We start from the raw sequence: 15,894 nt of genomic DNA, 5'->3' as shown, positions 1-15,894 counted from the left end.
TAGGGTTGGATATTCCTGGCTCTGCCAAATCCTCCGCTTGGGGTAGAGATGTCTGCTTTGCACCTGCGCCTCATTCACAGGCACGTTTGTCTTTTCGCTGTCATTATCATAATCGTCATATTACTCTTTCCTCTCTGACACATAATCACTTTAATTGGACCGAAGCTAAAAAAGAGCTATTTTTGTGATGGAGAGAGGCGTTTGGCAGAATTGGACAGAAAATCCTCTGTTTCCTCTCAAATATATGAATAGGTTTAGGGGTTATGTCTTTGTGTATGTGTGTTTGCATATTATCTTTTGGATTAAGAGGGGTAATTGTCTGTCTTTCTGTAGATGTGGCAGGAGGATTTAGCCGAAGCCCGTTTTGTGCATGCACGGTGCAACATCACCAGAGTCTGGGATGTTTCAATACTCGTTTCTCTCACTTATTGCCTGTCACGGGCTTCGAGGAAATCTAATTCACTACCTACTGCAAGTCATGTCTCATGACAGAAACGTGCTTGTTGTAAATCTGGCACACTGGGCAATTCATTTCACTCACATCTGATTGATTTTAATCACTTTCGCTGTAGAAGCTTTGAAAGATTTGAAATTTTTTGTGTATATCCTGACGCTGGAAGAAAAGTAGGTTTGTGGTTACATTACAGCAGCATCACTCTGCATTATCGATCCACAGCCTCGCTTATTATAGAACAGACAAGGCTGTACTATTATTACAAGCAAGACATACTGAGGAGGACTTTCTGTACTTCTGCGTGGTTCTGTTTTGTGACTGAAGGATATAATTAAATCTTTGCGTTTTAATATTTTTCTCTTCACATTTGACTTGAAAAGCAAAGCAAAAAAAACCTCCACACTTGAAGCGTGAGAGAAGCAGCTGCATTGCTGAGTCGCTTATTTTAGAGACCCTGTGGCAGAAAAAGCTGCTTCACGCAGTTTTGACATCCAGAAGTATTAAATGAAACAATAATGTGACGTGAAATGAATTATCCTTTAAATAATTTATACGTTGTCCATGCTAACCCTGTCATCATCACTCATGCAGGATCTTATCCAAAGTACGAAGAACAATGTTGTAACTCCTGATAGCCGCAGGCCAGCTGCATAGACATGATCTCAAACTCTACTTTCCTGGTGGCTTTTGCCTACAAAAACCTTCACTGATCTTTGATTCCTCAAGAACATTTCTGCTCACCGCAGAGAGATGTGGATATAGATTTTTTTTTTTTTTTTAACCTCCTGGATTTCTGCCAGTTTTCAGACAATAACTCTAATTCTCATGGTAGTTTTATCAGTGTGGTGGCATTTGTTTTGGCTTTCTCTCTGTGGAGTCAACTTTACATAAGATGTCCTGCTGGCTGCTCATTGCACCAGTCCCCAGGCCTTTTTGTTGTTCGATTAGCATATTAGAACATAAAAAAGTGTCTTTCTGCGTTTGTGTTACTGTTTGACTATATGCAGGTGTGCATGTGCTGAAACTAATCTCATTGTCACAGGAAGCAGCAGGTATTATGCAGAAGATGTATCTACATTTTACAGTATTGCTGCTGGTGTTTTGTCTCATTATGTGTGTGATTTTGCACATTGCATCATCCGTATATGATGTAATATGAGTGTTGTGCGTACGCTGCTGGAATAAATCCATGCAGAGATGGTTAAACTGAGCATCCTCATGATGTTGCACGTGCTCAGACTTTGGGGCGGCGGCTGCGTGCATCTTTGTCGGGGCGGAGCGCCTCTGAGTGAGCAATTCTGCTCGCACCTTGGGCCGCCAGCGCTGTCTCTGCAATCACGCTCCCATTGAGGGCAGCCTTTCATCTCGGGCCTTTCACAGAAACCTTTCAGACGGAGAAAAGGGGGAGAGATGGAAAGTGGGAGATCAAGGAAGGGAGAGAAAGTGTGGAGAGAGAGAAAAAAGGGTGGAAAGGAAGTGCTTCTGCAGCCCCGAGCGTTCGTCTCCCATCCTGACTGTGAATAAGCGCGATGCTGATGAAGAGCGCAGATGTTGAAAGAATGTATAGTGGCGCTTGTGTGCGCGTCGGTGGAGAAGAGAACAAGAGCAAGAGGTGCTGTTAGTGCCTATTGTGTGTGCTCACTGTGTCATCAGTCAGCCTCCCTATTTAAGGCTCTGCTATATTCTAACGTCAATGTGTCTTAAAAACACAATCATTGAGGCGTAATGTCACCGTGGGAGGATTGTGTTGTACAGTTTCATACAGCATATTGCATTAAAGTACAGTATAGCACCGTAATGCATCACTCATTGGCTGGGCGGGGCTGAGGGAAGCTGTGCAGGTCGAGCGGATGGACAGCGGGTGTTTGTTGGGAGTCCAGGGGGAGGGGATGTTTGGTGAGGACTACCAGGTGTTCCTATCTGATGGGCGGGCACTCGGCCAGGTGTTGGTGCTGGGACCAAGAGACCACGCTGCAGGAGGTAAGCAGCTTCACCTCCAGGATTGGTCCGTGCCACTTCTAGTTCACCCCCCAAAACGCTTCTTTTGAACAGCCACCTTTTTCATTCTATTGCACTGTTACAGAAACCTCAGTCTGCGCCAAGCTTTGCACAGCCTGCAGGTTCTGAAATGGCATCGGGGAGCTACAGGAAAAACTGGGTGCATTTTTTTTCTTCTTTCGGGGCCAAAACCTTCATCTTCCTTTGTTTGCCATCATCAGGTTTGTTAGTTTTTGCTTTGTGCAGCATTTATCTAAAACAAACAACTGGCAAGCTTTGCTGTCTCTCATAAATCATTTAGGCCTACTTTGTCTGCCAAGTGGAGCCTGAGAGAACATTTCACTCAGCAGTGTGAAACAGTTTTTGGATTCTCTTTGCTCCCGCATTCATGGCCCTCTGTGTCTCTGCCATTATTATGTATTTGTGTGCAGATATGGTGAGGTCTTTTTTTCCCCTCTCTGGCTGTTTTATGTGTGAGCTATGGAGCTCATTTGATGTCCGTGAGAATAATTTCAGGCTTGAGTAGGGGTGAACAGGGGAGATACTGTAAAGAAATCGGAGCTGTGATTGATCATCGGAGGAGGAATGGGGTAAAAGGGATGCACGTTTTCCCGTTTTCCTTCCTTCCTTTTTAAAGTTTGCCTCCCTCCCTTCTAAAGGCCGGGATTGTACAAGCAGGGAGGCTAATTAGCCCACTCCGTCCCATTCAGACTGTTCAAAAGACTTTGAAGTGAGTAGAAAAACCACTGACTAAAGCTAAGAGTGGTAGAAAAATGATCGTGAGGCAACTATTGGGCTTCCTTCGTTACGCTATCAAAATGATAAAAATACGGGAAGCAGGGAGGAAGGAGAAATCGAGCCTCTCTATGTACACTCTACTTATGATTAGCATCAGCACTGACTGTCATGCTTTTTCAGGGGCCATGATGGAATATATATATATATATACTACTGTTCACAAATTTGTAGTCACTCAGACAATTCCATGTTCTCTATGAAAACTCCCACTTTTATTCATGTGCTAACATAACTACATAAGGGTTTTCAAATCATCAATCAGCCTTTCAACACCATTATCTAACACATTGTAGCATTAGAATACAGGAGTGATGGTTGCTGGAAATGGGCCTCTGAACCCTTATGTAGATATTCCATTAAAATCAGCCGTTTCCAGCTAGAATAGTCATTTACCACATTAACAATGCCTAGACTGTATTTCTGTTTAATATAATGTTATCTTCATTGAAAAAATACTGTTTTTCTTTCAAAAATAAGGACATTTCCAAGTGACCCCAAACTTTTGAACAGTGATGTGTGTATATATATATATATATATATGATTTAAGCTCACCCACAGTGCATACACATTGTGAACATCTGGTGCAGTTTCCAACCACTATATGCTGCATACAAGGGAGAAACATGATGGTAATGACTTCCACCTCTGCGGCAAGACAATCAAACGCTGTTAATTAGTTCTGGCACTATAGCACTCTCAATCAGGAGGAATTCTCTGCAGCTATGAGCCGCGATGGAGAAAATCCGAGCGTGTGTGTGTGTGTGCATGTGTTAGTGTGTGTTTGACAGCTCTGCTTATGTTGCTCAATGATGATTATGACAATTATTAATCGTGATCATCAGCGCTGATGATTTGAGTTTCAGAATATTTGGTCCCACTCATTTGACAGCTCGTGTCAGCAACCTGAGATATTTTTAAGCTTAATTATTTATTTCTTTTGCAAATGAACATAGCTGAAGATGATAACGTGGAAGTGGAAACAGGTTTTAACCTAAGCAGCCTGCTTGTGACGTTGACGACGGAGCTTTCATGGCGATTTTTTTTTTTGTAGGAATTAAGCTTCAATTCTCCCATCAGTCATTATTTTGGTGACAATACTGAGAAACGTCTGTCTTTTGTTTTAGACACAAAGTGAAGCAGGGAAGTGTCAAATGAAAGAGTGCTATTTTGCTGTTCTGTGACAGCACAGAGAGACAGAGAGAGATTGGGAGACAGTGGGAGGGATGGCAGGAGTGTGCATGATTGAGATAAGCGACAGATAGATGGGGAGCCAGGCAGAAGTCCTCTCCCACCCACTGGGATCCCAGAGATACCTCCCATAGAAACGGTGAAGCACACTGCAGTCTCACTGTCACGCAAGGACATATGAAGGACGCAGAGACAGAGAGGGAGAGGGAGGATGGCTGAACCTCCGTGGCAGAGAGCATTCAAACTGAGCGAGACAGAATAACATAGACCTTCCTCTGCACTGAATAATGGTACAGTAGCTCATGTCCTCCATCGCAAAAGAAAACCCCATTATTGCTCAGTTTAAAGGACAAATTGAGAAGCAATATCTGTTTGTAAAAGAAATGAGCAATAGCACTTTGCACACGCTTTAAACAATTCTGCTTTAAATAGATAACAATTACTGTGGTTGGTGATGCCTCTTACATACAGTTTTATGTACCATTCTGCATGGACAAAACAATATGAGGATAATTTTAACATCATTTGATAAAGAAGGTCTTCCTCTGTTTTTAGAAGGATTGAATCCTCACAATGATCTCAGCTGTTGTTATGGAGATAGTGGACCTGTGTTCCACATGGAAAGTTTTTGAAGGCGCACATCTTGATGTTCACTTGAATATACTTGTAAGTGGTATTTGACAATGCTTTTTAATGAAGCTGCATTTCAAAATGGGATTTACATACTTCAAGTCTTTTTGTGTGTCCGTGTTCATTTCTCTACCACCTGCATGAATGTCCTTAGATCAAATCAGCAATTGCTAATCTGAATTATATTGACATATTGATTCAAGGCTGATTCAGAATATTTATTCAGAACATGCTTTTTTTTTTTTTTTTTTAGATTAGATGTCTTCAGATGAACCAGGTTCTGTTGCATAAAATCTAATTTTCTCCCACTTTTTCTGCTTCTGAAGCACCAATCTTCCTCCTCACTTGCTTTCTCCTTCCCATTTCCTGCATCGCTCTCTCCGCTAGTTTTCTTCACTATAACTGACACGATGATCCCTGTTAATTGGCCATGTTGAGCGGTGATAAAGCATATTGGGGCTGCTACTTAAACAAAGTTTTCACGCTTTTTTTCAGCCATGCCAGCAGAGTGACTGGAGGTTTGTCAGGGCCGTTTGATCAGTCAGTCGAAATCTTTGCTCCAGACTGAAGTTATTCAAAATACTGGATGGACAGCGATAAAATAAGGCTGGAAGATAGAGCTGAAAAGTCTTTCATGATGAAATAGTTGATGTAATTGATAATTATTAATAATTTGTCTTAATAAAGACTAGTAGAAATAAGGTTTAATTTGAATTTAACCATAGTAGCCTAATTGTCAAGGTACACAGTTTAGGGCTGGGAAACATAGCAGAAAATTACCTTCATTATCATTATGTTAATATCATAAAATCCTATTTTAAATAATAAACAGGTGAAAAAAAGGCTGAGTTTAACCACTTTAGAATTTCTAAAACTTATGGCAAAGTAGTAGACAGATGCACTTCTTTTTCTACAGATCCCTTCACTTCAAACAAAGTTGAGGAAGTGCTCTCCTTGAAAGTGTTTGCTGCCCAGGAAAACTAGTTGGGGTCAACCACTCTGAGATGCTTTCTGAAGGCGGACCTTTCAACCATGCTGAGTGGTGGCATATTCCTAGCAATGGTACTGTGGAGGGGTTATGTCCTTGTACAGTTTGGATGTTTTGTCAAACAGTATTGTTTCTGAGTGCCTCTTGTTTCTTGAGATGTGGGTCGTGACTGGTGGCATGTACTCCAAAGGGTGGAGGTGGTTGAGGTGGTACAATACATTTGTTGAATTCTCACCCTTGGTTGGAACATTTTTAATGCATAGTTTCCACGCAGCGAGGTTAGAATTTAAAAACCAAAGAACTGCCATACTGGTGAGCTGACCTGCCCTTTTTAACCCACAATTTCATTTTTGTCTGCATTTATTTTCTTGTTCTGCTTCTATCGTATCACACGCTGATGGTGCAACTGTACAACAACCTGTTCAATGATTGGCTGTTTGCATGTCACGCTCCATTATTAAGGAATATGATTGGCTGTTTATAAGCCGAGGAGGGAGCACACTTGGTGTTTGTTAAAAAGAACTTGCAACTGAAATTGCGTAGGAGTAAAACTCGCTGGCATCCTGTCCAACAGTTTCTCATTTCTATCAATGAAATGTCTATCAATAGCTACATGCTATCTTTCACTGCCCAGGCCGAACAGACGGTCATTGTCCCCAGAGGAGAAACCCTGATTGATTTGCTGATCCCTTGACTTTTCATGTACTTCATGTTTTTCACACTGAATTTTGAGGCAGTAAAGTCATTGATTAGATATTTAAAAAGTGAAATATTCTTTGAGCATAGGCATTTTAGATTAGTTGCATTCTAAGGAAATTTATATTTCCACCTGTTTTACCAGTCACAGATTCTCTTATATCCATGTGATGTGATAATTGTCCATAAAGCTGACATGGAAATGCCCATCTCATGGGTTTTGAACATGCTAATCAACTAGTATGATAATGTCAGCAAGCACAGTTGAGCCTAAAGCTGCATCATACTGTGTTAGAACATCTAATTCTATTGGCTTATTGACCTCTATTGGATATCTATAGCCAACCATTTCTTGAACTTTCTAAAGCAATCAGACATTCGCAACCATTGCATGCTGTGATAAGAGGTGAGAAATGCTAAGTTTGAGCTGTCTCTAGTGCGCTTTAAAAAAAAAAGTTGCACAACTATTTCTGGCACTGCATCGCTAAACAAACCTGCACCACTCTCCCTATAATTAAACAATATATTTAATAAATGTTTCTAGTTTGGTTTTTTTTTAGCACAAACCTGAGTGCACCTGCATCTGTTATACACAGATTTTCCTAAAATACCCTCTGTGCAGAGAATAACCCCTCTTAAATCAGCTAACAGTGAGGCCTTTCTTCTAGTGCCATCCTTTGTCAAAATATTACAATTATCTCACCCACTAGAGGTAACAATCTAAAAATAGTCTCCATTTCTTAGGTTTCTGTTCGACCATTTTGTGTCATCAGCACCGCGGCTTTAAGAGCCTGCTATGGTGGTTATAGATTTTAGTCTTGTTTTTCCTCTCCACTCTTTTTTGCGTGCTCCATCCTCATCTCCACCCATAATTCTACCCCACTGTGTCCTCACAGCGCCACTATCGCTGCTCCTTCTTGCCGTCCTTGGTAACCGTATCCATGCAACAAGGTGTGGGCAGGACCACAGGGAGTTCTCTCTGATTGGCATTGATGTTTGGCATTTTTGATCATGGATCGCATTTGACTGTGGGCTACAAAGTTTGCACACCAATAAGTGAGTTAACTAAGTCTCAGTGGCCTTTATTTCGTCAGGCTATCCATGAAGAAAGTCAGCCCCCTGCGCTGGTTGCTGGCCTAATGAGTTGGCTGCTGCTGGTTTGCACCGGACTCCAGTCAGTGCTTTTCCCTGCAGTGTATCGGCCGAAGATGCTGGCTGGACTCTGCCCTTGGCTTTGCTCTCTCAACTTCATCTGAGAGGCGAGCAGTTCTGAGTGGGGAGGCTCAGTCCCACGGGTGACGGACTGAGATATCCCAATCACCCCCCTCATTCTTCTCAGAGAGCGAATCTGGGTCAGACTTCGCGTGACCGACAGCCTGCCATTATCACCACTCAGACGCACAAAAGTGAAAGGCCAAGAGCTGGAGAGTGCTGTGAGGATGGAGGGGAGGGGTTGATTGAGAGGACGAGGACAGAGTGCTTTCCTGCTGGTCTCCCTCTGGCAGTGTGACAGGATTGAACGTTCCTCCCATGGGTGTCTGCTCCTGTATCCCTTTGACACATTCACACTCTGCCATCATCCCTGAAAGCGGAGGAGTCGATGCAGACATGCACACATATAATAAGATCACGCGACCAAACCAAGGTATTCTGTAAGGCGATGGGTGTATGATGTCTTGATTTTTCTTTTGCGCTTTACTCCTGGAACCAGGTCTTTTTTAGGGTTTAGTAAGTGCAGGCTCTCATTTGTCCGATTCCCACTGTAATAGTCTTGACCTGTAGTGATTCTGTGGTTCACTACACAGGCTGTCATCATTGTGATGTTGGGGTGACAAGGGCACGTGCCCCACTCTATTTCTAGACTGTCACCAGCTGACAGGGGTCACGCTCAGACCCAGCATTGCCTCTCTATTTCCCTCAGCTTTTTCTCTCTCAACGTTCACATCTTCATCCATTTTTTTTCCAGAATCTTTCACATTTACAAATCTTCCTTTTGATTTCTGCTTCATCTCCTTTCAACCATGCTAAATGTCTCGCCTTTTACCCCTTCATCCATTTCCCCTTTCCCAGTCATTATTAACACTCTGTAGACTCTAATTTCTTCTGCCAGTGACACTGATGTTTAGTCAGGTAGAAGAGACAATCAAAGTGAATGCCGAGCCTTTCATCGGACCTGAGGAACTGGGAGTTGATTACACCTACTTTGGTGTTCCAGGTGAAAAAACAACAAAAACACACCCTGCACACTGTTGTTTAGTGCTTTCTTTATACCTGAGGATGCCCTAATCACACGCATGAATCTCCTGTATGTCAGCTCCATGGCGATGGCTTCTCTGCAGCAACTTGGGAATCACATCTCCTTTTTGATATTCAGTCATGTGCGTGAGCCTGTCGGGGTTCGGCAGCGTCCCGGGGAGACCAGTGGGTTTATGGAGACAGATGTGGAATCTCGGCACCTGAGAAGAGGATTAACCAGGATAGATGGCAGCAATTGATTGGAGCCCATTAAATCTGTCTAGCTGATGGCCTAGATGGTCAAAAAACGATGAACCTTGAAAACTGCCAGAGATTTGTTCACGTTAAAGTGCAACAGTGGCAGTGAGGTACACAAACGTTACCTTTTTGCAACCTTATTTTGGCTTTATGTGGGATTTTATGTGGGAGTCACTGTTCTTTGCGCACATAGTCTGCTTCAAACAGACTTAACATCCGAAATGGTTCCTGTCTGGGTACAGTCGAGTTCATTTTCAAAGGATTTCTTTAGTCTTTCCCTTTTGGTTTGTCAAACAGAAAGAATGACAGGTAATCCTGTTGTTTCTGTTCGAATGAGTAACACAGGGTACGTTTGAAAGACTGTATTACAAGTCAAATGCCATTTATATCATACTGCAAGCACCAGCTCCTCTCTCAACCTGCATTGACTACGGACTATAGGTGGTTAGGCTTAAGGAGAGCAAATGATTACCTGGATTCTAGGGCTAGGCTATGACTCAAAGCAAGGTTTTAGGTAAAGGCTGGGAGTTCCTTTTGGATCTGTCAGGCTTAAAGTAGTAAATCCACACATCTCCCTTGACAGAAACCAGGATTACTTATTTCATACCCACTTGTTAACAGGAGAGTCTCCTTAGGTATTCTTCGCTATTTAGGAAAAAACAGGTTGCCAAACTTCAGTTGTCTTTTTTTTTTTTTTTTTAAGAAAATAATTAGAAGTGTCATGAAAATAAAGAATAAAAAAAAGCTTCAAACCCTGATCACTGATGTGTACATGAACTTATTTTGTAACTGAGAAAAGCGGCTTGAAAAGTCCCTTGGGAAATAATATATCTGAGAGCTTTAAACAGTCTCTGAAGAAAAACAAAACCCTAGTTTGATCTTTGATGCATGCTCAGTGTTTGTGTATGCATATCCATTTGCAAATAGAGCTGAGTGAGCTGAGAATCTGTTCCTTACAATTTTACAGCTACATTGAAAGTCTATGCCAAATACAGACAATGTTACGGCATTGAATATGGATGCACTGATCTGACACACGATACTGATCCATTCACATAGATTCCTGATGTACCACATTGTGTGAAACTCAGTTGGATCGTGCATGTAAGGCTGACCTTTTAAAATGCAACTACATTGGGGATCTTTTCTCTTAAGGGCCATTGACAATGAGGACAACATGGTACAAATCATGTTGTTTGTCAGAGACAGCAAGATAGTTTTTGAATTTAGCTCATTTCGACAGACTGAACTGCAGCACTGAACTGTGAAACTGAAACTTTTTGTCCATACTTCATCGCAAACTGCAGTTTTCTACAGAGAGGCTGTGCAGACTCTCTCCCAGATGGCTGTACTGTACTTGCAGCCAGTCACCAGCTCAGGAGAAAAACTCTCCGCCCACACTCATGGCTTTCTGCATCGACAGACCTGACCTCCCAGTTCACACAGACACACACACACACACACACACGCACACGCACACACACACAGACACACACACACACACGCACACACACACACACACGTCAGAGCTTCTGCATTAATACTGTTGATGCTTCTGCCCTCAGAACATGTGGCTGCATATAGCATAGCTGCTAATTTCTTACTGGCTGCTAGGTCAAGCGAAACCTCATTAATATCGGCTGATATTAGCATACTGCAGATGTATGTATATTTGTCAACCAATATATAAGAAGAAACTGCAGCACAGAAATAGCTGGAAGGTGATTCAGAAACCATCACCTTTGCAAAGTTTGTCCAGCAGAAAGCAGAATGTTGATTTTTACAATATGTGTCTTAGTAATAGCAAGAAAAGCCTCAGAGAGCGCAGTACTCTGCCAAGGCTGCTCATTCCTTGTATCATTTCCAACGGATAAGTCCTGATAGGTCTGCAGTAGGATCTGTAGTAGGATCGCAATCATGAGATCATCAACAAGCAGCTGACGTTGTGTTCCCTTAATGTCATAGTTACAGTGACTCCGTGCCATTATCAATGATACAGAAATCCTGGATCTAGACTATAAGCTGCATCACTGCCAAAATCTAATCAATTGGTCCTTGAGTCATTTCTAACCTTCCCTGAAAATTTCATGTAAATCCCTGACTTCGTTTTTGAGTAATGTTGCTAACAGACAGACAAGCCAGCACCAATCAGTACATAACTACGCTGCAATTATTTGAAAAACAATGTTAGGAATTGCCATCTTGATTGCTCATTTACTGTGTTTGTCTTTTAAATAATCCACTGAGCAAATTTTCTCTTTTAAATCTAAAAAAAAGGTCAGATCTTCTGTATCAACCTCAAAAAGTTTCATTTTGTCTATATGTGCAAAATGTAGAGATAATGGATTGAATTTAGGATCCATTACAATCAACTGGTAAAACACCTGTTTCTGCATTAGTTTCTGGCTTGAGTTGACTTTATTTTCGTTCGTCTTGTTGCACGATTTAAGTTTGTTGCTCAAGGACACCTTGGTGTTCTGTTTGTGTTTTGACTAATTGTACTTCTTCAGCAACGATCAGGCTTTATCTTTGTGCAACATTTAACAGGGATATTCATAAACGACAACATTTTAAGTACAATATAATCATAGTCCTCGTGCTGACAGTAATCATTAAGTCACTGATTAAGAAGTATGATTAAAAAGCTGACTGTTTTCCAGCTAATTTAATCATAGATCATTCTGTGTTGATTGAGATTACAAATTGTGTACAAGATTAAATCCATTTCAAACACCTCTCATTTCACAGTGGCCAAATCAGACAATTCTGAACAACAGCTACTTTGTGGTTATAACATAGCACAGTGTTCGCCTTGATAAGCAACATATGCTTCACTAAAATTGACTCATGCTTTGCAGATGTATAAAGTGTTGTGGGTGTGTTGATTGACACCGAGCCAGGAATGAAGAGTGCAAATTAAATTTCATCAAGGGCCCCCTGAAGACCCAGATCTGCCCTGCTGAGCACGGAGAGCAGAGTATAAATCCTCCAGTACCCTCCGTAAAGCATGCATTTCCACTCTCGTAGAAAAAACAGGACGACAATTGCTTTCATATAAAGCACACAAGTGCTGGGTTTGTTTTATGCGCCTCTGTGTTTTGTGTGTTTTATCACCTCTAGGCATTTTCTCCCTTTATTATCTCATCCTCCCCCTTGTGAACTATGATCCTCATTCGTATGGTATTCTACATTTTTACTGAAGGTACCAACAGATACAGCAGCTCATTACTGCTGATACTTAAACTTACTGTTTGATACAGATGTCTCTAACCGCAGCCAATTAAATAGCCAATTAGAGGATTCATTAGCAACACCGTCTCTTTCTCCGCACGCAGATTATCCATGTCAACATCTCCGAGACGGAACAAAAACCTCACTTCTACACTGTAAAACCACCTGATAACAGACGAAATGAGTGATGAAACTCTCGTCTGGTTGTCTTATTGTCGGTGGAACCTTGCGTTTTTCTTTCTTCCAAGGACGTCTGGATTTGCACCGATAAGGTTGAGTACTACTGCCTGCCGAAGCCGTAAAGCCTCTTAAATAAGAAGCGCTCGTAATTTGCCAGTCTGGAAATATTAATACTATAATGCAGGACATCAATATCAGGGTGTAGGCTAAAGGAGTGATGGATGTGTTTAAGTATGACATTGTAAGAGAGCAGGAAAGGTGGATGGAGGGTAAAGCACAAGGACATGTTGCAGACGTACAGTTTGGAGAAGCTGGAGCCAAGCAAGGTATACACAACGCACACAATGATGCACAAAAGCATCAGTGTAGATTTGAGCTCTTCGAATACTCTCCCCCTCCTCCTCTTCCTGTGTAGTTAAAATTCCTGTCGTCATAGCAGCAGTTTGATGTAGTGGTCCTCTCCTGAATGTGATGGCTGCCAGAGCGTAGGGCAGAATGTTAAGATCCAGAGAACCACAAATTAACAGCTGAAAAGAGGGAGTGACAAGAGTGTAGCCGTGACGGTGATAGCGCCCAAGTGCAGCACTGAGTAGCCAATATCCGATCGATATGTCACATAGTCCCGTCCAGCTTCCCGTTGAAAGGCCCGGCCTACTCCCTTTGGATCTCCTTCAGACCTGACTGACTCTTGGTGTCCTCCAGTGCTGAATGCTAATTCGTCCACTGTGCCAGGGGCCCATGTGCACTTTCTAACAGTCATTAAAAGCTGCTTAGGACGTCACAGGACACTGCGCTCCATTTTTTTCCCATTGATTCTGATTTGGACTTGAATGTTTTTGAGCCCTTAGTGCAATAAAATCTACATAATTAATGCATTTTTGGGGATTTTGTGCAGGATTTGTGACAGACATGGATAATCACAATCTCTCAGTAAACTGCAAACAGAAGCTGTGTCATATAACACAGTGACAGCTCTGTGTGGGAAACCATCCTGTCCTGTAGCCTTTGCTGAGTTTTTGAAGGATGAAAACTGCCCTCGTTCTCGTCATCAGGGATGGAAGATTGATGGATAGACCTTGAGAGGGCAGCTTCACAGAAATGCTGACGTAGCACAGCAACAAGATTAATGTAAAGCCCTGTCTGTATTTGGAAGGCTATGTAACAATGGAATAGATTTGGGTTCTACGTATGGGGTGTGGACAGTTCAATTTTTCATGCAGCCTATTTATGGCTCATTATTTTTGGTGTAAAAATAACATCCAGGAATTTCTCGACGTTACGGTTTTGAGGAAGTGCTGAATGTTGCATGAAAAATGATCATACAAGACTCGGGGAGAAAATTGCATTTTAAAAATACCATTTGCTATAAAAACACTTTAGTTGAACAGTTTGCTTTTCACTTAGAAGGACTCTGGTGCATAATCAGCAGCTCATTTGTATTTTCTCTCCTTTCTTCCGCTTTCTGTTGAGGGGATATTTTCAGAATTTTTCAGCATTGCAAGGAGACCTCCTTTGTTCTGTGTGGTGGTGAATCCTTTCGCAAAAGGAAACTGGAAACAACTTTTGGCTGTGTGGAGACGTGGGGTGTTTAGTTGAAGAAGACTTGGTAGTTTTTGGTGAAAGTTATTCAAACCTCACACAGCTGAGCCTGAAGCATGTAAAGTACAGCTCAGTATGTGGGAAACAGATCGTATTTTGTGTTCCAGTTAGTTAACTTTTAGCTCTGTGTGCTGCAGAGCAGTTTGACAGCTCTTTACTGTCTCTCCTGAAGACTTTTAGCACTACAGCGTCGTTTTGAAATGACACACCGTAGCAAACAGTGAAAATCTGAGACTGCTTTACTTTTTTCACTCGGAATCATTGATGCATCCAGGATCAAATAATGTGCCTTTGTTGTTTATGAATGGTATTAGCACACTGTGTTTTATGAAATCTAACGGCTGCTGTTTGCTTGGCCTTCTTCCTCGATTTAATACAACAACCAGCAACGACAAGCAACCTTTAAATGTCTCTCGTCGTTCTCTTTGCTGTTGCAGAAGCCCAGAGATAAATGAGAGGAAAAGTTGACAAGAGTTTCCCTCTGAGAGAGCACATTAAACAAGCAGCACTGTGATTCTCTCATGGTCTTACATTGTAGCGTTTGAAAAAGCCAACATCCCAACATGGCTCTGCTGTCTGTTTTGGATTCCTCCTAGACTGATCACATCTAATGTTAATGTTGCTCTTGCAGCACCGACTCTTTCACTGATGGAGAAACTCACCCACACAGTGACGAACGCTGCCTGACACACATTCAACATCCCGCCTGGAAAAAAGCAGGACTACAAAAGGGGTTCAAATGCTGGTTTCATCACTGCCATCACTCAGTTCGGCTGACTCATTGATGCGCCGTCTGACTTGGGTCATTTGTCACGAGGTGCAGCAGCTAGAGCTGTGGGGTTCCTGATCACATAAAACTGAGTTATGGCGCCCCAATAACATTGGATTACTGCGATGTGGGCCGGAGTACAGTCAACAACACCTCCGAGAGATCCTCTGAGAGGTGTTAAGGGAAGGAGGGTAGATACAAAACCTAGATGCTGCCAGGGACGAGAGGAGATAGAAAGCAGATGAGAGAAAAATATTAAAAGGGGGCATGGAAAAGATGGAGACGGAGCAGGTAAGTGCTGACATACTGGAGTCGGCGGCTTAAAAGTGAAGCAAAGTAGAGGGACACTCCCGAGGCAATGCTAATGGTGTTTTGTGTGTGTATGTATTTAAGTAGATGTGTGAAAATCCCAGCACAGGTTGTTCGGGGTTGCTGATGTTCGAGCCTCCAGCTGAGGATCAAACGAAGGCAAAACTCAGGGAAACACATTTTGGGTTTTTCTGATTTCGTGTGCTGCCTTCACTCCATGTCAGAGATGGATGGAGCTGCAGTATTTCTACACCTCTCACATCTTCAATTACCTGGGTGCACAACCTCGGGGCAGGCGTTTTTGACTGCTATTGGAGAGGAGAGCGAAGCGCAGAGGTAGAAGTTTGTTTGCAATTTCCTGTAAGAAAGAAGGAAAAAGTCGTCATTTGTCTCAGCGCAGACCGCTCTGTCTCAGTGACTCACATCCATTGTGAATGCGTCAGAGAGATTACCTAAACGATACTCAAGAGTCCTTAAATGAGGCAATCTGGACAGCCCTGCCTATCCATTACTGTTAGCGTCATGATTAGCTTGCAGCCATTTACTCAGCAAATCCATCC

At 42.3% G+C, this 15,894-nt stretch overlaps 1 protein-coding gene across 13 annotated transcripts in view; it reads left to right on the top strand.

The window, feature by feature from the left end:
- Positions 1-15,894, top strand: part of srcin1a (SRC kinase signaling inhibitor 1a) — a 112,567-nt gene that overhangs the window by 18,615 nt on the left and 78,058 nt on the right. For 9 of the 13 annotated variants that reach the window (XM_055005368.1, XM_055005374.1, XM_055005371.1 and 6 more), the window contains exon 1: positions 2,290-2,434. The exons of the other annotated variants lie outside the window; for them this stretch is intronic. In XM_055005368.1, the coding sequence (XP_054861343.1) occupies positions 2,305-2,434 (130 nt within the window). In that variant the 5' untranslated portion in view covers positions 2,290-2,304. Of the gene's footprint in view, positions 1-2,289; positions 2,435-15,894 lie in introns of those variants that run through there. 13 annotated transcript variants of the gene reach the window in all.

Source organism: Amphiprion ocellaris, chromosome 19, assembly GCF_022539595.1.
Source record: "Amphiprion ocellaris isolate individual 3 ecotype Okinawa chromosome 19, ASM2253959v1, whole genome shotgun sequence".
Lineage (NCBI taxonomy): Eukaryota > Metazoa > Chordata > Actinopteri > Pomacentridae > Amphiprion > Amphiprion ocellaris.
Note: the sequence above shows the minus strand (reverse complement) of the source record. Positions and strands in the feature narration are given on the sequence as shown.